At 38.0% G+C, this 23,225-nt stretch overlaps 1 protein-coding gene across 1 annotated transcript in view; it reads left to right on the top strand.

Annotated features, from left to right (window-relative positions):
* tbcd (tubulin folding cofactor D) overlaps positions 1–23,225 on the top strand; it is a 267,266-nt gene that overhangs the window by 38,622 nt on the left and 205,419 nt on the right. Inside the window, exons 7-11 of the mRNA XM_048610824.1 lie at positions 2,891–3,020; positions 9,758–9,803; positions 13,618–13,750; positions 15,959–16,116; positions 18,635–18,695. Coding sequence (XP_048466781.1) covers positions 2,891–3,020; positions 9,758–9,803; positions 13,618–13,750; positions 15,959–16,116; positions 18,635–18,695 — 528 coding nt within the window. The remainder of the gene's footprint in view (positions 1–2,890; positions 3,021–9,757; positions 9,804–13,617; positions 13,751–15,958; positions 16,117–18,634; positions 18,696–23,225) is intronic.

The raw sequence follows: 23,225 nt of genomic DNA, 5'->3' as shown, positions 1-23,225 counted from the left end.
ATCTCAGATTCTCCAGCATTGGCAGTTCCCACTATCTCTGAATGCATCAGGAAACTGGTTCCAACCTGCCAAACTTCCACGTTTAACGGTGGAGTGTAATACTACTATTTTAAACCTTTGTTCATGCAATGGGACATAGCTGGCTAGGCCTACATTTGTTGCCCCTCCTTTCAGGTAACACCCTCAGTAAGTCCAACATTTCAGTGAACTTTGCAGTTGAAGACTGCATCCACGGGTTTCTGCCTTGCTGAAACATACCAGTGAAGTAAAGGCATGAACGTAGCTTTTGAGGGGGTTGAATGAACCCGAAGGAAATATTGGCAATAAATTCTCAGTACCTGTAACTATTTACTTACTTTCTAATGGGAATATGTTAGTTTACATTTTATGCTGACAGGTGACTCTTTATTTCAGAAGTTTTCCCAAAATGATCAGGCTGGATCTCATACTTTGGTTGTCTTATATTGTACCTCAGACCATGACCAATGGAGCAAGCACCAGGCTGCTGTTTAGAGACGTGTACCTGGACAGCAGTAAGGACAGGAGCTCACAGAAGGGACTACCTGTGACATAGCAACACAAGGTGCAAGGCTCCAATATAAATGTTAAGGAGGTAATTTAAATTGCAGTCAGTGCTGGATACACCTTGTCTGATGCTGACTGAAAGATCTGGGCTAAGATATCTTGTCTTTCATGAATGGAAAATTGATTTTCAATGTAGAATGAGGATACAAGATCAATTATCATTTGCACATGAGTGTTTATGTTATGAGCATTAGCCTTTAGGTAATAACAAATGAGTTCAGTCAAATTGTCACATATGGTATTCACTTCCAGGCATGCTAACATGCAGAAATAAAACCAACATTCAATCCTGTGGGTATTAACCTCTTGGTTGCGACAAATTGAGTTGAATAGTTTGCATGTTTCATAATTATTTTTCCGTCTCTCATTCGATGATATTGCAAACAATACGTATTATGCACCTCTAGTGCTAGTTCAACAAAAATGCATCGCATTATTCTTTCATTGACGTTGGAGACTTAATAAAAGTATGGATTTTGACATTCCAGGTCTTTTTGAAAATGTACTGTTCACCGATTTATCTTGTTCAGAAACATGTAACTCTGTTTTATCCGCTTACTGGAAATAAAGCTAAACTGTAGACAATATGCCAGCATAGCCAGCACACTGATGCAGATTCTTTAAGTGGTGAAGTTGTAATGTCAGCTACGAAGGAAGTAGCGGCCAGAAGTTTCCAAAATCATAAATCACTTATCACTTATTATTTAATTGATGGGACACTATGTTAAACATTGTTGTTTTGTGGTCCTACTCCCTTACTTGAGCATAGAAATCAAGTTTGACACTTGTCTAGTACTTGCAGTGTTTCACTGATGGAGGCGCTGTCTTTCAGCTAAAATTTTGAACTCGGGTGGATGTTTTAAGACCCCAGGAACCATGGTTTTTTGGACAGTAATGATGTGCAGGGAAAGGGGGAAAGATGGAAGATTGAGGTGGGTATAATGGGTCAAATGCCTCTTCTTAGACCATAATAATTGTCACTTTGTGACTATTTTACAGAAGAACAGGGGAGTTATCTTCAATGTCCAGGCTGATATTTATCATGTAATCAAGAACACGAAAACAAAAAAAATCTGGTTCATGTCACGTACTGAGAGAATTCGCTGTATGTAAAATCACTTTAAAGTGTATTGGTGCTTTGAGTCATCTGGCGGTCATGGAATGCAATATAGAAATGAAAGTCATTTATAGAGGAGAATGGATTATTCAAAAATCTATTTATAGCATATGGGAGGGTAATTTTTCTTGTATCCAACTGCATGAGCAATGGAAACATAAGCTCTAAGCAGATTGTAGAGAGACACAGCAGACAATGGAGGTATGAGAATTGTAGCTTCAAAAGAAACAGCAGCCAAGAAGATGAATGTCAAAGGGACTTGGCATAATTTGCTTATTTGCTTTGTGGAGACCTTAATTTCTCAAAATTATTTTGAGTTTTTGAACTATATGAAGAAACCTGACCAAGAACATCTTGGATCCAGAGCCTCATGAAGAAGTTTTTGAGGACTACCTTTGCAGGAGGTTTTGGCCAAAATAGACAAAGAGAGATTCTATATTGAGCCATTCCTGAAGAAAGCACCTTTCCAGGAAAAGAGAGAAAAAGAGCGACATCTGAAAACAGCTAGTGGCCTGCTGTGAAGTAGTTGGGCAACTTCGAGTGCCCAAGTGCAACTTTGGGTCGGGAAGGGTCCGACCCGAAAAGTCAACTTTCCTGCTCCTCTGATGCTGCCTGGCCTGCTGTGTTTCTCCAGCTCCACACTTTGTTATCTTTAATACTGAACATGATTGGTTTTAATCTTAGTATCTGTAATTTCATGTTAATTACTTTAACTCTCTATCGCTAAGAAACCTTCAGTAATTACTTGTAATAAACTCGTAACCTGTTTATCCCAAAAGTTTGACTTGCTGGTTTGCTTTACCTTGAATTATTACAAATTAAAAAGAGGGCAACGTGAACTCTTTCATAGTAGATTTCAATGACACTGCAATGGACTTGATTGGTGATCATGACACTAACACTGCGAGTTGGTCTTTTTTGTATCAGCTACCAAAGTTTAACTTGTAATGTCTTACCTTTCCAACAAGCTTGTTCTATAATGGTAGAATTTTTTTTGTGTAGCTCATGTCAATTCTTGTCAAACATGCACTCCTTTATCTCTTGAAGATGGCATGTGATACAAAACAGGACGTCATTACCTTGGGATTTCTTGTAGTTTGATTCTTTATATGTATCTAAAAGTTTAAATAATAAAACACGCATTCTTTGTTTCAGAAATATTGATTGTGTATTTTTGGTTCTGAACAGGTTTGTAACTCGTCCAGATGTCAAAGAGAAAAGATTGCCAGATTTCTTGGATTGGGTGCTGACATCATTGTCTAAAGCTAGTCAGACAATGGAAGGCATGGTTGTGATAGATGGGATGCTTCAGGCTCTGGTAAATGCTTGATTATGTGGATCACCTTTTAATTGGCTAAGTTTAAATATTGCTTAATCAAGATTTGTTTTCTGTGTAAAATATTGAAGGGACATTGTGATGTTAAGAAAATATGCACTTTTTGCCTTACCTTTCATTTCAAAAATATTTCTCTCTCCCCTTCATCTTCTCTCCTTTATAGCATCCAAATATTCTCCAGTAGAATGGTCAGGTGTCTTCCTGGGCCCCTCCTTAGTTGTTGTTCATCAGGGGTGCAAAAGTGGCATCAAATAAGGAAGATGGAATGAGAGTTAGGAAGATGCAGACTTGACCACGTAATCCAAACTGAGATACCAATTGCAGTTCAATGCAAAATGGCACACTTTGGAGTGAGGATCCTTCCTCAGAAAAGGAGACCAAAATTGCACAGTATGAAATAAAATCATCCAGCACAATAAATTGAGATCTCAATTTGATTTGTCAATAAGTATAGCCCATGCATGACAAACTCAATGACTATTTATATTTCATGTTACCCACTGATAGTATGCAATTCTACTTAATAAATAAAGCACAGTCACATGTGCTCTATGAATTGCTTGATGCTCTTTCATTTTCAGTGCTTAACTGTCTCTGTACGGTATGAATGATTCAATCAAATTGTGCATGACACAAATACCATAATTTGAGAGTCTAGAATGCATGAAAACTATTTGCTCTCTAAGCGCATCTTGAAATGGGAGTTACACAAGTAGCGCCTTAGGGAATCTGCTAACAAAGTGCACATACTAAATTATTGTGCTACAGTTGACAATGTGATAGTGACTGTAATTATTGAAATAAGTTTCTTATTGTGCATTGTCGAAGATAATGGCTTGGTGCTGACTGGAAAGTAATTGCATGTTGAGGGATTTGTTTGGTTATCTGAGCTTACTATAAAAGAGTGTTTATCTCTTCCTACACTCCTTTTGGGCTTCATATCTTTCAGGACATACTTTTTTTTTTGCTGGATGTGTTGACCACATGTAAAATTTAGCTGATGCAGGTGATGTTCTGTAACTCATCATGAACTGAAAATGTCTTCATTACTCCTTGCACTCCTGTCTCTTAATATCTAGGTCAGAGACTGATTTCTGATCTAAATTATAACCTGAGAAAGAATTATCAGAGATTTCCACCTGTGCCAAATTCCCAGGGTGGCATCATACCTTGTACTTCTCCCTGGATCTTTGTATTTGTTGTTTTGAAAATAATATGTAATAATAAAATAAGGATTGCAAAGGTTGAGTTATCCCTGTTGTATCTCGTTTAACAGATTTCTTCATGCAAAGGCCTGGAATTTGAGTGTCAGCAGACCCTTGCCTTAACCTTAGAGCCATACAAGCTTTTTGTGGTGGATTGCACAGGCATCCTGGCTTTAAATTCTGTTCCTAGCCCCTTCTGTCACACAAATTCTTAGCCAGTACCTCAATCTTATCACCTATGGTTGCTATGCTACTGTGGTCTTGGTTACTGTTAGGTCTATTTCTGACCATTTATTATCATGTTTGTGTACTCCATTCGACAATAATTCAGGAGATTTCATACTGTTTCTCACTTCCATGCTGCACTGCATGTACCATTGATCTCACTCAATGGCTCCATCTCGAGGTGAAAGGCCTTCCCACGCCAATTAGATTATCTTTTGGATGGTTCTTGACTCCTATGATATTTATTCATGTTGTTTTCAGCATAAGTCTATACGATATATAAAAGCAGAGTTATGTCATTCAGCCCAACGAGTCTGCTGTGCCATTCGATCATGGCTAGGAAGATAGAAACATAGGAAATGGGAACGGGAACAGGTGATTCAGCCCCTCAAGCCCATTCTGCCATTTAATATGATCATGGCTGAACTTATCCAGGTCTCAACTCCACTTTCCTGCCTGTTCCTCATAGACTTTTATTCCGCTTTTCATCAGAAACATATCTTATTTCTTTTTTGAACCTGTAGATTGATCCTGTCTCCACTGCACTCTGGGTCAATGAATGCTACAGATTGTCAGCTTCAATTTTGAATCTACCTCTTCTCACTCTATGATCTTTTGTTCGAGAGTGTCCCACAGGCATGCACCTTATCAATCCCTTTTTAGCAATTTATATACTTCAATCATTCTTCTGAACTCCAGTGAGTACAAACTCAAGCTATTCAACTGCTCCTTGTACCACAGCCCTTCGATCCCTGGAATCAATCTGGTGAACTCCCCTGAGCTGCCTTCAGTGCCACCACATCCATCCTCAAGTAAGGAGACCAGAACTGAGACAATACTCCAGGTGCGGTCTTACGAGCGCCTTAATATAATTGTAACAACAATTCTTTACTTCTATAATCCAGTCCTTTTGCAATCATTGCCAAGGACATTATGGCATTTTGCAATAAATGGCTGATTTGTTTCTCAACACCATTCTCCTGCCTCCTCCCTGTAACCCTTGATCTCCTAATTAATCAAGAACCTATCTATCTCTCTCCTAAATACACTCAATGATTTGGCCTCATAGCCCTCTGTGGCAGTGGATTCCACAGATGCACCACCTGGCTGAAGAAATTCCTTTGCAGCTCAATTCTAAAGGGCCGTCCCGTCACTGAGGCAATGCCCTCAGATTCTAGTCTGTCCTACCAGTGGAAACATCTCCGCGTCCACTCTATCCACGCCTCTCTCAATATGAGATCTCCCCAATCCTTCTAGGACTCCTGAGTCCCTTTGTGCTTCAGATTTCCGAAGCTTTTCCTCATGAAGAAAATAATCCATGCCTCTATTCTTCCTGCCAAAGTGCTCACTGTATTCCATCTGCCACTTCTTTGTCCACTCTCCCAGCCTGTCCAAGTCCTTATGCAGCCTCCCTGCCTGCTCAACACTACCTGTCCCTCCACCTATCTTTTGCTATCTGCAAACGTACAAGCAATGCCCTTTGAGGTGACTCTTTAATTCTTGGAACCTGTTGAACAACCTTGGAGAGTTGACAAGGCTGCATTTGTTGCTCAACTACATCCTCAAATAACTTTCTAAGAAGGACAGAACTTGTTATGAAGGGCTCTCATTACATACCTATGTTCAAATTCATTTGAAAAACAAGTGCCGGAACTAGTGAATGACAGGGCCATTACACGTTACGTTAAGTTATTTTTGCTTACTGTCTTGACCCTGTGCTTTTCCTGCTTAAGTAGTTCCAGTGAACCCTTAAATAGTTTATGTTACAATGAGTGGAGGCATTTGTTTACAAAACAACTATATTATTTAACCTTCTGCAACATACGCTCAACTACCCAACCTGAGCTTTCGCTGTTGAAATTCCTGTCTTTTTTGCTCAATTGCTCCAGTGCTACTGTTGGAATGTGAATCTTACTAAGTGTATTTTTCAGCTTTTATAAACTCAATTGCCCACATCCTCTCTGACATTAAATCCGGTTCCTTGATGCCCAATTGTTCATGACTGACATTAACACTTTATTCCCCACATATAGAATTTGAAATCCTTTAATTTTTTCCAGCAACCAGTGATCCTCATATTGTTGCTTTGGGTATTTCTGCTTTTGCTCAACCATTTGTGAGAGAGCCGGCAGTCTGCTTTCAATATATATCCTGCAAGTAGCTTGCCAAACTCTCCTCTGTTGACTTTAACTGCTTTCTCAGAACTGCCTTTTACAGTAGGGCTTTCACCCTACCCTATGGATTTCACACTTAGTTTGTTGTGAATTCCTTTACTTACCTCAATTTCTGGAGCAGCTTGAGTTGTTTAATCTTGCATTGTGGGCTTTTGTTTTTGGCTGTTCTAGGCAACTGTTTAACGAAGAGAGGGCACTACTGGTTTATGCAACTTCATACCAGGCTAAATAAGATGTTTGAGCCAGATATTCTTTCTCTGTGTGTTTCTACATAGTAATTATATACTAATTTACATTATATTAATGACTTGGAGGAAGGAAATGAATGTACTGCAGCCAAATTTGTGGGTGACACAAAAATAGTTTGAAAGCCAAGATGAGGAAGAGATACAAACAGTTTACAGAAAAATACTGGTAAGTAAGTGAGCAAAAAAGTTGGTAAATGGAGTATGATGTGGGAAAATGTGAAGTTTTTATTTTAGAATGGAGAACAAAATTACAAAGTATTATTTAAATGGAAAGAAAAGTGCAGAAATTTGCAACACAAAGGGACTTGGAGATACTTGTGCATGAAACACAGAAAGCTAGCACATAGGAGCAGCAGTTTTCCCCTTCCACTATTTATCCCGTCACCTTTGGAAGTTACAATGGAATTGCTTCCACCCTACCTTTTAGATGATGCATTCCAGATCATAACTTGCTATGTAAAAATAAGCATACCGTTTTCTGATTTTTTTTTTTGTTTGGCTTGTGTCCTCTGGTACTGAACCTTTCAGTCATTAGAAACAGTTTCTCCAACATATTGTATCAAAACCTTTCTTAATGTTGTGCAGCTCTATTAAATCTTCCCTTAACAATCTGCGCAAATAGAGAAATTGTAACTTCCCTGGTTTCTCTGTGGAACTGAAGTTCTTCACACCAATACCACTTTCTCAAGCCACAATGGGTATTTTCAGAATAAACTCTTGTACTAGCGACTTTGCTAATCCAAAGGCAAAGCATTGTTTATCTGAGATCATATACTAGAGATTCCCTGGCAAATTTTACTTCTTTGTGTTATTCTGAATCAACTGTTCTTAATGCTTGCATTTGTTCTCTGTTCAGACAATCACCATAAAATTATAATGAAATGTTTAATCGGAAATAGGAATTTTCAGCTGAGGCAAGGACAATAGTAAGCAATTACCATTCTGTTTTGTACAAGTGCTATTTTTCTTGAATTAGGAATTGTCTACTTATCTGCTTATTTTTACAGTCTTTGGAGCTTGTAGATCTTTAATTGGGTCACTCCATTCCTTTTGTGTTGCCCATGGTGAATTGGGAGACTGAATAGTCTAGTTTAAATATGATCAGGCGTTATATTGATGTAGTCTGAAGCATCACATTTCATTGTGATATTTTGATACAGCTTCAAATAAAGGAAATTAATCTGTTTTGAATGATATTACAACGTTAGCTCAGGTAACCCTAAAGGAAATTTAATTTTTTTATTGTAAAAATAATATATATCACTGAAAACCCTGATAGCAAAGCATTAATGTGTTACTTTATTGTATATTTGTGGCTATACATTTTTGTTAATTATTTCAATAGAACAATATATTTTAGTTCTAAAATACTGCACATAAGTTCTTGATTTAAGAGGAACAGTGGTATTTGTACACTACATTCTTTTACAAAACAGGTGCATAGCCTTGGGTTTTATTTCCCTTATCCAAACCTGTAATTATGTTTGTAGCTGCAGCTTAAAAAATACCAATTATGCTGAACTATTTACCACGGTGGGGTTAACATTTCATTATTTTTTCAACTTTTGCTCACAAGTTTCATGGTTGACATTTTTGGTTGTATTTGTTGAAGTTGCTTGTAACCTTGGCACTGGGTGTTGGCAAACACTTAAAAGTGGGTGAAGGAAAATTGAACGAATATTCTATCTTTCTCATAAAGCCCAATGTGATGGTTCCCTGATATTTAAGCTTATTTATCTTGTGACTGATTATGCAAAACATAGCTTTCCAATTTTGAATGTGTTTTATGATAGGAAACAGTAGAGTTAGTCTCAGCATGCTTATGTTAGACAGGAAGTTTGGCCTGGTTGTTTCTCCTGATTATTATCAAATAACTGCTGCTGAAAGTGCGGCATCATTTGGTGAAACAAGGTCAGACCTGAATATAATGCCACCCCACCGTGATCAAATAATCTTGCCTACATATGAGCTGATTCGTGTATTGTTCTAAAGGCCTTCCCTCCGAGTTTTGACTTGATCAATGTTATCTCTCTGAATTTTAAATTCTTTCAAGAGACCTAAAATTGAATAACATGAAATTTGTCTGTGCATCTATCATTGTCCATCAGATGTTTTTTAATGTGACTGTGAGAAATGTCTACTTTGCAACAGCATATGTTGTAACTTTCAATCCCTAACATTTCATATTTTGATCACTATCTCCATTTCACTCTTTGCACGTTTTATTTTTTCTTTTTTTTATATTGCTTATGGCATACATCTGGTGTCATATTCTACCATCCGAATTAATTCTTCTCAACAAATTGATCTTTGTTTGATTTCAGATTCCTGATCAAAATAAGTGACCATGTATTGGTAATAGTGCACATGTACAGTGCACAAAATTAATGCCTTATGTCATTTGGAACACTTCATCAAATTACATTGGGTGAAGTGATAATGCATATTGTGAAGATGCCAAAGTTTGAGGGGTGAAGGTATGACAAATGTGTGCAAAATAGCTTTATTTTCAGGGAATTGAAGTTAAATTGTTGATGACGCTTGTTAATGTTTTCCCTCAATTTGTAATTAAAATAGCAATAACCATCTTTCGATGGTTTTTCAGAGAACAGTATTTTTCTTTTTGAACTGAATTCCTCCTAACTGTTGCTGGATACATGTACTGAATTCCTCAAAAATCCAAGTTCTTGGAGGGTGAGCTTTTCAGGGTCATAATTGATACAAAAAACCCATAGTAAATATTAGACAAAACAGCTCCCTTCTCTCCAAGCTGCTCAAAACTGTCAATTGATTTATTTTTAATTAGCAGAACAATGTGAGAGTTTAACTGTGGACATTTATTTAAAATTCTTTTTGTTTCCTTACAGGCACAACTATTTAAACATGGGAAAAGAGATGACTTTTTACCCTTTGGTATGATGTTTTTCTTTATGCTACATATGTTGTTTTAATGAAATTGGGATTTCACCTGCAGAAAGCGTGTGGTTCTTACATGGAAGATTGATGCAGTGAAATATTTATTGTATCATTCTGATTCTGTGTTATAATTTGTGATGCCAAATTGGAATTCATGTAGGGCACACGTGTTCTTGACTTTAAAATGGTGAACTCATTTTGCGGCTTTGGTTGTTGCATCGGTCTTCTGTTTCTTGGTTCAGTTCAGAGAATCATAGAATCCCTACAGTTTGGAGACAGGCCCTTCGGCCCACCAAGTCCACACTGACCCTCAGAGCTCCCACCCAGATCCATCCTCCTATAACCCACCTAATCTACATATCCCTGAACACTACAGGCAATTTAGCATGGCTAATCCGCCTGCACATCTTGGGACTGTGGGAGGAAACACATGCAGACACAGGGAGAATGTGCAAACTCCACACAGTCGTCCAAGGCTGGAATCAAACCAGGGTCCCTGGCACTGTGAGGCAGCAGTGCTAACCGCTGAGCCACCGTGCTACCCCATTTTTTTTTTTTGACATATAATTTATTTTATGCCAATGTTGCATGCAACCATTGTGACGTAAAAATGTCTTAATATGCTGACGTTGGTTGGCTTGCCGAGCTGGTTTGTTGTTCCACAGACGTTTCGTTACTGTGCTTGGTAACATCCTCAGTGCAGCCTCTGATGAAGCATCGGTATGTTTTCCCGCCTGGCTTTTAAACTCTGGGGTCTGTTGCGATGGATTGCCTCACTTCTGGGTTTCCTCCGTAGTGGAATGTATATGGGGTCGAGTTCAATCTGTTTATTAATAGCCTGCTTTGTGGAGCACGTACTCGTGGAGAAACGTCTGCGGAGCAACGAACCAGCTCGGCGAGCCAACCAACCTCAACACCCACAACCCGAGCTACAAATCTACTCCAAAACCTTAGAGTCTTAATATGCTGTTTTGAGCTGTAAATGGTAGAATATCTCTGAGCTAGGCTTAGAGACCTCTTCCGCACTTATTTGGTATAAGTTGTTCCCAGACACATTCCTTAGGCAGAGCACAGGCAGAGACAGTAAGAACTGTGATGCTGGAGTCAGAGATAACACAGTGCGGAGTTGAAGGAACATAGCAGGCCAGGCAGCATCAGAGGAGCATGAAAGCTAACAGCTGGCAGCTGGCCTGCTGTGTTTCTCCAGCTGCACACTGGAGCATCATATCTTAGGCACAGTCGATGTTTGTAAAAGAGAGAAAAAAATTCTTCGAACCTTTCGTATGTACTACTTTATAACTTAAAGCGCAAGTTTTGCTATGTTGGAGGCATATGCAAATGTTGAACTAAATTGTTTCTGCATGACCACTGTGTTATGGGAAGGAAATAAAAGGCTAAACAATGTATGCACCTAGTAATAAGGCAATACATTAGGCATAATTCATGCTGTTTGGGAGTTTTATGTATTGATTCTAGGGAATTCAAATGCTTACATTCAGTTTAAGTTTTATTATGATAATGCCACGTATGACTCCTGGGTAGTGCTCTCTCGTTTGGCGTAGTTCTCCCATTTTCTAATTTGAGCGTGCTTCGCCCGTTGTAGGACTCCCTACTTCTAGACAAAACCAGAGAAATTGTCACTGTGCCAGTTTGTTTTTATCAATAAATTTAAAATTTGATTATGAGAAACAAATTTAGTTTGCATTTAGATACTTCCACATGTTCCAAACTGCTTTACGTGGGAGACAGGAAAACATATTAATAAAAAGAGTAAAGGGTGTGGCAACTAGCCAAGCTGTGAGTGTTAGGGGAGATAACTGATTTGGAAGTACAAATTTGTTCAGCTAGATGCTGTAGATATGTTTTCTCCCTTTGGGGCAATCTAGAACCAGAGGGCACAGTTTCAAAATAAGGGGTCTCCCATTTAAGATGGAAATACGGAAGAATTTCTCCTTTGAGGGTTGTTGGTGTTTAGAATTCATTCTTAAAGGAGCATTGGTGGCTAGATCATTGAATATATTCAAGGCTGCGTTAGATTTTTGTTCAACATGTGAGTGAAAAAACAGGCAGAAAAGTGAAGTTAAAACTACAACCACAGTCTTATACACTGGCAGAGCATGCTTGAGGGACTGAATGGCCTACTCCTGCTCCTGTTTCATATATTCTTCTGTTTTTTTTTTATTTATTTGTGGGATGTGGGCATCGCCGACTGGCCAGCATTTCTTGCCCATCCTTAGTTGCCCTTGAGAAGGTGGTGATGAGCTGCCTTTTTGAACCGCTGCAGTCCTCCTGCTGTGGGTTGACCCACAATGCTATTAGGGAGGGAATTCCAGGTTTTTGACCCAGCGATGGTGAAGGAGCGGCGATATATTTCCAATTTGGGATGGTGAGTGATTTGGAGAGGAACTTGTAGGTGATGGTGTTCCCATATATCTGCTGCCCTTGTCCTTCTAGATGGAAGTGGTCATGGGTTTGGAAGGTGCAGTCTGAGGATCTTTGGTGAATTTCTGCAGTGCAGAAATGTTCTTGTATTCTGAGTGGGAAGGGACTCATGGAGTGAAAGTAGATATTTCCTTCTTGATGCCTGTGCTACCAGACGTGGGAAATACTAAGAAAATGACTTGTACAAGTCCAGAATTGAAGGACTGAAAAGTGGTTTGAGTTAGATGCAATTAAGGACATACTTAAAGATTTAAACTGACGAATGGAAACCCACAGGTGCATACCCTAGTACAGCCCTAATAGCTTGGAGGTGATTGGGAACCACGCTCATTTGAAGAGAAGGAGGAATAAAATGAAGAGCTGCTGAAAGGTTATTTGCTGGTACTTCTGGCTGATGAGTCTAAGGTCTACTTGGAACCTGTAAGAAGTGCCAGCAGAAATTGTGAACAATTTCTGAAGTAGGTATGGACAAAAAGATTTCTTTAAAGATCATCTTCCAGGCTTAGATAAAGATTGCTACACCAGCTGTTCCAAGGCAACACAGAAAATTTCTGAACTGCCAGCCCTAAATCACAAACTACTCCTTCACTAGTCGTAAACCCAGGAGATTTTATCTCAGTTCTTTATCCCAGTCCCTTGGTAATGGTTAGAGACACAAAAACTGCAAATGCTGGAATCAAGGGAGACAAACAGGAGGCTGGAAGAACACAGGAAGCCAGGCAGCATCTGGAGGAAAGGAGAAGTCAACATTTCAGGTATTACCCTTTTTCAGGACTGCTTATTTGATCTGACCCAGTAGATTTTTTGATTACAGCGTATAATCAAACTAGATGTTAACAATAAAATAAAACAAAGAACTGCAATGCTGGAAATCTGGAACAAAAAAAGAAATTGCTACCGAAACTCCGCAGGTGTGACACTGTCTGTAGAGAGAAAGAAGACTTAACATTTTGAGAACAGTGACCTTTCTTCTAGATGTTAACAACACAGAAATTGCCACTCAGATCTGCCCTTTGAAATGTACCACTGGTTTCCATTTTTTTAGGAAAGAAAGAAAACCTATTTATACGTTCATCCAAAACTTTATGATATGAAAACTGTTAACTTTCAAGTACTATTCTATGAGAATGATTTGCAACATAACATGAAGAGTTTGATAATGGAGTTCTACAAAATTGAGAATCAGGTTCAGCTGCTTCCTGGGCATTGCTTAAACTATAGAAATACAAGAATTCCAATATTAAAAATGCCCAGGAGAAAAATTAGGATTAATAATCAAATTGGCTTCCCCTTTTATCTTGAGTTCAACCAACTTTACACATTGTAATCAGCATTTTGAATAATTCTTTGAAATTGGTTTCTTCTCTAGCTCCAACAGTTTTGAAGTGCCTCGATGAACGCAACATTCCTGAGTGTAACCACACTATTCTTCGCAAACTAGGCATTAAACTCATTCAAAGGTTGGGTCTTACATTTCTGAAACCAAAGGTTGCAAGATGGAGGTAAGTGAGATTTCAGACCACGGTTCTTCAATCAACAGTTTTGTGCTTGAGATAGAAAGCAAGTTAAAAAAAATCAGCTTGTTGTGGAGTAAAATGGTTAGCTAGAAATTAGTTTCGGTCAAAATTCCTCACTCATGTTTTTCATTTTGATCTTTCCATCAAGGGTAGCACAGTATTACTGTTAATTGTGCCCCACTGTTCCGCAAGCCGTCACAATACAAATGAAATCCTAATTAGACCACCAAAGTGAACAACTTGCCTGACTGACTGCTATTCAGGAAAAAAAAATTTATACAGGTTTCATCATTAACAGAAAATAACTTTGTTTATTGTGACATACTTAACATTAAGAAATAGAAAATCTCCAAAAAGAGAAAGGAAAGGATTATTAATCTACTATTATGTGACTTAAACTATACCTCTTTAAAAACTCTAAATACATGCGCACACTCACATGCACTCTGAGTCACAATGAAGACAGGCAAAAGACTGACTGTTTGACGTAAATATTGTGGGTGGAAAATAATATAGACAAGGACAAAAAATTCTGAAAGTCGAAAGTTTAGATCACAAGGATTGGTCAAGTTGTCTGTTTCAGGTCCATTTGATTGTTAGCACTGATGACATACTGTTGTCTGTAAAGTAGTGGTCACTCTTCACTTTTGTAGTTTATCTGGTAGATCTAGGTCTTGCTGGATTATTTTGTTTCAATTTTCTTGGCCTTTCTGTTAATTCACACACATGGGAAGAGACAGATGTATACAACCTGCCTTATCTGGAGATCTCTGGTTGCCCTGCACAGTCAGATCTGTGGCATGCTGCAACTCAACCAATCCGAGGGATATTGTCAGGTAGTCTTCCTTAAGTCCAAGACTCTTGATCTCAAAGTATCCCCCTCACTGCTTCGAAAAGCAACATTGACCAGCACAGCTGAGAAAATGCACCATTGGATTTTTTCAAATTTCAAAATTCTCCTTGTATTTTCAGCTGTACCACAGTCCAATTCCAATGCAGTTTCCAGTCCAAAAGGGGAAAAAAATCTTTAATCCCTTCCAATAGAGGCAGGGTGAAGCAACACTTTCAAAATTTGGATAGTCTATATGAGTGCAACAAACAAGTTTCTAATCAAATGTTGAAATAGTTTTGTCCTTTGAATTTCAACTTGTATGTTGGGTATTGAATACTTGACCAATGAGTGAAGATTGCAGTTAGAGAGAAGAAAATTGGACGTTATTTTTCTTGAGTTTGGGAGTATAAGCATATTTTTTGAATGCATTGATAGTTTTTAATTTTTTTTTGGTTTGGTTTTAACATGTTCTTTTTACTTTAAATTATTGTCTGAGTTAGGAATGAATTGATGCCTTTCCTTGTGACCAGTGGGGATAACAGAGTTTGAATATAAAAATGGAGTTGAGATTGTCTCTGTATACAGAGACTACATATAGCTCAGTATCAGAAACCAGTCAGCCAGGTTCCTTTAGTAATAAATAAAAGACTTGTTTATTGCAAAGAAAATTTACTCAAGCAAAACTATAAAGATTGTTAACAGAAGTTTTAAACTGTGAATATATACAGCTACCCTTCATGAAAACTAACATACACGCAACTTAAATGTCTACAGGAAAAAACTAAAATTCAGCAGATTGTTATCTGAAAAGTGCCTTGGCCAGTAACGGTTCAAACCAGCAAAAAAATTATTCACAGAATGTTGGAATAGATGAAGTCACTTTACACACACATTGCGGGCATTTAGCTGTCTTCCTGGATTATTTAAGGCTGGCCAAATTTCCTGTCCTGGAGATAGTGGTGTAGGCTTTGTATTCTCCTTTGGGAGCCCTCCACTTGTGACGATGCCTTCCAGTGGGTTTTCATGTGTCAAACATGGATAAAAGGGGTTGCATAGAATGATGGAGAAGGAAAAATCTGTTGTACTTGAGGCACATTATCTCAGACATTATTGGATTGAAATCCAATTTTTTTTTCAACCCACAAACTGTAATGTGACGCCCTTTGAATGAGATTTGGCTTCTCCATTCAAGTAGCTTTTTCTTTCAAATGCAGTATTGTTTCTGCTGTAACCAGTATCTTTCCAAAATATTGTTTCTAAAAAGTTCAAGATACAAGTATCATTTGTACAGTCGGTGATATTAGAAATGATTAATTTAGACAACACGTCATCATAACTCAATGCAATTTTTTAATATTTAGGTATCAGCGTGGGAGCAGATCTTTGGCACTCAACTTACAAATGGCTGGTCAAGCTACTAGCAACATTTCATCTATACAGAAAATGGAATCAAGAACAGAAGATGATAATGATGACGATGATGAATATGATATCCCTGGAGAGATAGAGAATATAGTAGGTGTGTTTGTGAAGAATAAAGCATATCATGTGCAAAATGCTTATGGACTGCCACAGTCAACCATTTTAGACAGCAGCTTGGCTTAGGTTTTCGAATAAATGAACAATATTTTAAATAAAAAATTATAGTGGCAATTTTTTCTGTATTAATTTTGGTCAACAAATTTCTGAAATTTTGTTTTTTATTTTTTGATGGGATATGAGAGCCACTGGTATTTACTGCCCATCTTTATTTGCCTTTGAACCGAGTGTCTTGTTGTTGCACCCAGAAAGTTGTTCAGAGTCAATCACGTTGTGGGTCTGGAGCCACATATAGGCCAGCGCAGGCCAGGATGACAGATATCCTTCCCTAAAGGACAGTGATGAAGCAGTTGAGTTTGTACAATAATTGATGATAATTTCATTGTCACCATTACTGAGATTAGCTTTTCTAATTTTAAATTCCACCAATGTTGTAGTATGATTCAAAGAGTAAGAATTGGCTCATGGAAGTAGGCTTTTACTTCAAGGATCCATTCACTTTTGTTTTTCAAGCTGAATAGCTGAACCATACAAGCCAAGAGAGTTCAGGTTCAGCGTCCAGTTTGTGCTGAGTTAGCTGCTTTTCACAGGTATAGATATAGGCACATGGCAATTTGTCTAAAGATCCTTTGGTAAGGAAAGGCAAATTAGGCAGAGTTGCTATCCTTGATTGCTGAACACATTTCGTTATGTATATGTGAATATTAGATAAGAGCATGTTTAGGCTTGTCTACATTGCTCACTTGTTGAAGTTTCTGTTGGCAGTAATTGTCCAAGCTTGCTTGTGATAAAACGTGTAACTTATGAGGTATCGCAGGGCTTGGTGGAACTATGTCTAAGAAGCAGCATCTTCAGGCGGAGGGTTGAGAAATTGGCAAAAAAAAAGGAAGGGTTTCTAATGTGAATTTCATTCTTAGATGCTGAATGTTTGCAAAATTATTTCAGGCACTTAGTGGTGTATTCCAAGGCTAGCATTATGATAGATGAAGAGTAAAACTGTCTCGACTTTCAATTATTGATATATCATCTTAAATTTTGGCAGAGTTTTTACAACCTCACCACTGACAACTTACAAACTTTGAGATCAATACATTACCACCTTTGAGTGATATTACCATTTTTGATGGCCACTGGAAACTGGATTGTGACTATTTTGCACAAAACAGTTAACAGATACATGATTCTGTCTTTCCTCGTTTCATATGGTTTTACTTGACACCTCTTAGTAGCTGCTTTATCTTGTATTCTTTGACCTTTCCTTTTGAAACAAAAATAAATGACACCATTTGAAATTCTTCTTACTTTTACCACAACCTTTCATTTGAAGAAACGTTGAAATTTAAATAGTAGCAACAGCATTCCTATATGTCATGCCGTAATAAATTGTTTCCGTAGGCTGCTTGATGTTTTACTTTGGTAAGATTGACAGCTGGTGTTCTGTTTGTCTATTTCTGCATGTACCTTTGATCCAACAAGTTTTATGATTGACTAGACAATACAGCTTATTTGTTTATGTTAATAACGCACTTTTCATTACAGTGTGCCCAGGGTAGACTAAGTTTTTACTTCTATTGAACACGTGAAATTATCCTTCATAAATTACATGTGAAATAGAAATTGGTAAGAAAGCGTTTTGGATGTATTCTTTGAGAAGAGGTACCTCCCTTCATTAAGTATTCCTTTCCCTTTATTTATGTATAGACTTCTGAATTGTTCGTTCAAACCCATGAAGTTGATGTATGTCTATTTCGTTAGTTGCTTCCCTCCCTATTCACTTGAAAATGTTGATAGCAGGTATCAAATGAGTTTTCATGCTCTTTTCAAGGTTAGTTTGGATAGTTAACGTTGAGAAATAATTGGAGCAAACTGGTCAAAGCTATGCTTGTAGAATACTGATAAGGCGTGCGATTGTCTTTTGATTTTCTTTCTCCTCACATGGGATGCTGGGGCCAATTGCAGCATCCCTACTACCAAATGAAGTGCCAGTGAAGATCAGGATCAAAGTTGATACTTTCTGGGCCGGTTTTTATTTTTGTTTTTAAATTCAATTTCATGCTTAATTTGCTGAATCATTAGAGAATCTGGAGTTCTCTCTTGTGTAGTTTGAATATCTAGTGTATTTATATTCCTACAAGTGCGTAGTGTATCATTTACTGAACAAAAGCAGTTAAATTTATAACACTTATTAAATACTTAACGTCTGTACTGGGCATACAAGGGATAAATTCACCTGCATCATCTTTGTACTATTTCAGACAAAGTATTACCTTTGAAACTAGTACTGGTAAACTGGTACTGTAAACCTGCAATATAGAAAGGATGTTTTATGTGAATCTTATGTCTATTACATTATGAGCAATGTGAGGGAATGAATGATATATTTGAAAGATGTTTTTTAATTTGTGAAAATTAATAGAGAAATATACTCAGTCAATGTTGTGATGGAAGTTCCATCACACAATTCACTTGTTGTTCACTTTTTTGTGACCCTTTTCCAGAGCAACTGCTATTTGGGTTGAAGGACAAAGATACTATTGTCAGGTGGTCTGCAGCAAAAGGGTAAGTAGATTACCTTACATGACCTGGTAATTCCTAATTTGTATTTAGCACATAATTTTTAATCTTGTGGTCATTGCCTCAATGAAAATGAATGACATTGAGAGACTAACTGATTTGTGATAACAAGCATGCATCCGGGTCGGAAAGCCTATTATATCCACTTTTGTATAAGTGCAGATAAATAAGTAAGTTCCATTGAGTGGAAAAAGATCTATACAAGGGATATGAGACATTATTTTATGCAGCAAGTTATTATGACTGAAGGTACCCTCTGAAAGTGTGGTGTAAGTAGATTTAACAGTAACTTTGACATTGACAACTTTGACAACAGTAACATATGAACTTGAAGGGGAAAAATGCAAATTTGTGGGAAAAGAGCAAGTAAGTGGACCTAATTGTATAGCTTGTTTGAAGAACCACAGCTGAATGTAAACTGAATCTATCTGCTTGTGTTGTATAATTCTGAAAGACAAACCATCTGAAAGATGCAAGCGAGTTATTTGAATTGAAGCCAGTAGAAGAATAATTTCTTAGGAGACAACATAACTATGGCCTAAATGACTAATCCTTTGAATGACAAGAAACAAATCACAACCATGAACAAATCTATTTGTTTAGAAATTTGGATCAGGTATTCAGAATGGTTTCTGTTTGGTTGGATGTCAAATGTAAACTAGCCATTAGAACACGGCTAGCCAAACCTGTGCATAAGTATTAGAAATAATTGAAATATCTTGATTGTTTCGCTAATAAGAAGAGTCCACCTAATCTTGAAATGAAGTTTTTTCAGTGATGGAGATGTCTATATGTAATAATGCAAGTGCCTTGTTTCTCTTTTCTTGTGTTGTCTGTTTCATTTTTGGAGGCCAATATGTTGGTTACTGGATACTGGCTCCTACAGTGCCCGATTTGAAGTGAACTGTTTCTGCATGGGATGCATGGGGATTGAAAAACTTGGTTGTGAAACAATAGGTTACAGCTCTAAAAGATAAATGGCGGCAGTCATTGTGGGCCAAGAAGAGCAGTGCACCCCTACTCAAGGCTCCTGAAGTTTTTGGCCCCCGTTATCACCCAATCTTGCCACTTCTTTACAAATTGTCAGCTTGTCCATACTTTCTCTGCCTCCTTGTAAACATCAGAAATGTTCAGTCACTAATTAATCTATGCTGTTCTTCTGGGACAGTTTGTGTATGCTGAAAGCGGTTATTATGTTGCTGGTTATATGCAAGATTTTCCTGCTTATGAACTAGCAAGAATATAGTTGCTAATTCTCACTGTTTTGCTTGTGAAAACTGCCCTTTTGCTGTGAATGTAAGTTATAAGTGCAGGAATGAAGTTTGAATTGTGCCAATTTGTGACAGCCAAAGAGGGATGCATATGAATCAAAGGTGTGCAAAGTTGTTTGAAGTTTAAATTAGTGAAGTAAGTGTCAATGAGTATTAGATCTTAAAGACAAAAACAATTACAATAGCAGTGGTGGAAAACCTGTGCTATCATGAAGTTAGAGGATATGAAAAGTTAGTTAGCGAAAAGTTGAGAAAGAAATACAGTACATCAAAAATGGGTAAATGGATTCGGGGATACTTAGCCATGATCTAACTGAACAGCAAAACAACCGAAAGGGTTGAATGGCTTGCACAATTTTTTGAGTGTAAAACACTTCTTAAATACCAGCTATTACTCTTTTTTCAAAAAATATCTCTTCCTTTTGCTTGATGATTTACTTCTTTTCTAACTTTGAAGAGCATTTAAGTATCTCTATCTATCTTCAAAGCACAATTTAAATGTAAACCGTCAATCAACACTTGATTGGTATAAATTGTACTACTTGTGCTGATAGACTCACATCTATCATTAATGTTTAGGAGGATCGTTTAGAGTTTGCAAACCCCTAATGTGGTTCAGTCTTTGCTTGATTTTGAAAGCATTATTTAAGAACAACAGCTTAATTGACTTAAACAAGGTCAGGAAAATGGACTGTGGTTGGGATGGTATCTGCTACATTGACTGAAAAGACATCGGGGACATGGAGAAAAATAACAACTCTCCTTCAGTGAATCATTTGATTTACTGCATGACCAGGAGTAGTGCATTTGGTAAGATCATGGCTGTTCTGATTGTGGCCTTAACTTTACTTTCTTGGTTGTTCTTAATAACCGTTGACTCCCTTGTCAATTGAAAATTTGTCTAACTGAGCCTTAAATATGTACGAGACTGTCAGCCTCCACTGCTGTCTATGGAAGAGACTTCCAAAGAATAATGACTGTCAGAGGAAATTTCTTCTGAATTCTTAAATGAAGACCCTTTGTTTTTATTTTGAATCATAGAATTCCTACAGAGCAGATAGAGGTCATTCAGCCCATTGAGTCTGTACCAATCCTCCGAAGGCCATCCCACCTAGACATCTGCCCCAATCCCCTCCACCACACTATCCCCATAACCCCACATTTGCCATGGTGAATCCACCTAGCCCACACGTCCCGAGACACTTTGGGGCAATTTACCATGGCCAATCCATCTAACCTTTACATCTTTGGACTGTGGGAGGAAACCAAAGCACCTGGCAGATACCTATGGAGAAATGTGGAGAACATGCAAACTCTACACAGACAGTGTACTTTAGGTCTGGATTCCCATGAGGAGAAGCATCTTCCCAGAGTCTATCTGTCAAGCCCCCTCAGAATCTTCTGTTTTAAATAAGATCACCTCTCATTCTTATAAACTCCGATCAGTTTGGAGCCAGCCTGCTTAACTTTTCTTCATGAGACACTTCAGGAATCAGCTTAGTGATCCTGTCTGAACTGCTTCCACTGCAAGTATATTCCTCTGTAAGTAGAATGTAGAACAATACTTCAGGTGAAGTCTCACCAATGCTGAATCAAGACTTCACTATATTTATATGCCATCCTCTTTGCAACAAACTCAATCATTCCTGTTGCTTTCCTAATTACATGAATCACAAAAAGTTAATAACAATACCAAGATTGTTCTGTTAGCATTCTACAACATGTCTCCATCTCAGATTCCAAGGTCCCTTGATGGAGAGGGAGAACTGACAGTTTCCAGCAGCCTTTCCGATTGTTCCGAGGTATCAGATTTGTTTTGCCTCCACCCTGTTTACGAGTTTGCGGCTTTCGTACGGTCTACATGCTTGTTCAGGACCATCACTCCTACCCAAACTTTATATGTCACTAGACCTGACCTCAGGTTGACCATGCCCCTTTCCCATGCAGGGCCATTCCAATGGTTCCTACACCAAACTTTGTCCAATGAAGTAAAAACTGTCTCTTTCGCTTAGCGGAGTCTTATGTCTTACATTAGCGTTCCTGATGCCGTTTCACTCCACCCCCACCACCCACCCAACCTCAAGGTCTGGGAAGATCAGACTGGTGTAGAGTCTTCTCCCCATTAGCAACTCTGCTAGAGCTATCCCTGTCATTGCATGAGCAGTAGTCCTATAATCAAATACAATTGTTAGGTATCCAAATCTTTTCCTTGGATTGCGTAGTCTTTGCAGTAATAGATGTTAAATAAATCCTGCCCCCCTACAGTCTTCTCTGAGGCATTGCTTTGTCAGTTTAACATTCATTGTTGACCCTTCTCACTATTGCTAACTTGAACTGCCCCCTGTAATAACTTGAAAACATTAATCGGACCAAGACACCACAAAGTAGAGACGTAACTTTGTGTGGAAGACACAACACTGTACAACAAATATAATCAACTTTAAATGAGTCTTGAGATTGAAACTTTATTCTTCCACGGAATAGTTGAATGCATGAAACAGTTAATAATATGAAACCAAATTTAAAGTCTAAATATGAATGAAGATATAAATCTACAAGTGATCACATGTGAAGTAGATTATGACAGGTGGTGCATTAATTCAGGGACTCTAAACTGTGGTTTGTGATTTCCAGTGGAGTCAGCAGCTAAAGTTTTGGGGTTGTGAGCTCTGATGCAGCGTTTGTGGTGCTCCCTTCCAAAATCTGCAAGACTTCTATTAGGGTTTTTTCTAACGTTTACGTGGCTTAACTATTGGATATTGTAGGTCTGAATCCTGCATACTAGGTAGGTGCTTTCTACTTAAAAACCTTGATGATGAAGTAGCTTTCCCTCTTGCCACATTTAGAGCTTTCTCCTTGCACACTTCCACCTGTTTTCTCTGTTACTTGTTGAGCTCTTATCCTGGGGTCTCAGTAATTCCCCAGTGCCAAAATGGGAAAATGTTTAGCAAGCGCTGCCTCTTTTTTTGAAGTAAAGAAAATGTCTTTGATTGTGAGTCAAAGGCGATTGTTCTGTAAATGTGGGTAAGGTTTACATTGACATATACAATTACAGTCAAATGAACATTTGAGTCCCTCTCTTTTTAAAGTAAAATGAAGAACACTACAAGATTGACTGTAAAAACACTCCAAGTTAAAGTAGAGATAACCAGGTGTACAGCTGGTTGAACACAGCAGGCCAAGCAGCATCAGAGGAGCAGGAAAGCTGACGTTTCGGGTCTGGACCCTTCTTCAGAAAAATCTG

The sequence above is a fragment of the Rhincodon typus genome, chromosome 23, assembly GCF_021869965.1.
Source record: "Rhincodon typus isolate 14 chromosome 23, sRhiTyp1.1, whole genome shotgun sequence".
Lineage (NCBI taxonomy): Eukaryota > Metazoa > Chordata > Chondrichthyes > Orectolobiformes > Rhincodontidae > Rhincodon > Rhincodon typus.
This window is presented reverse-complemented; position numbering and strand designations above follow the sequence as displayed.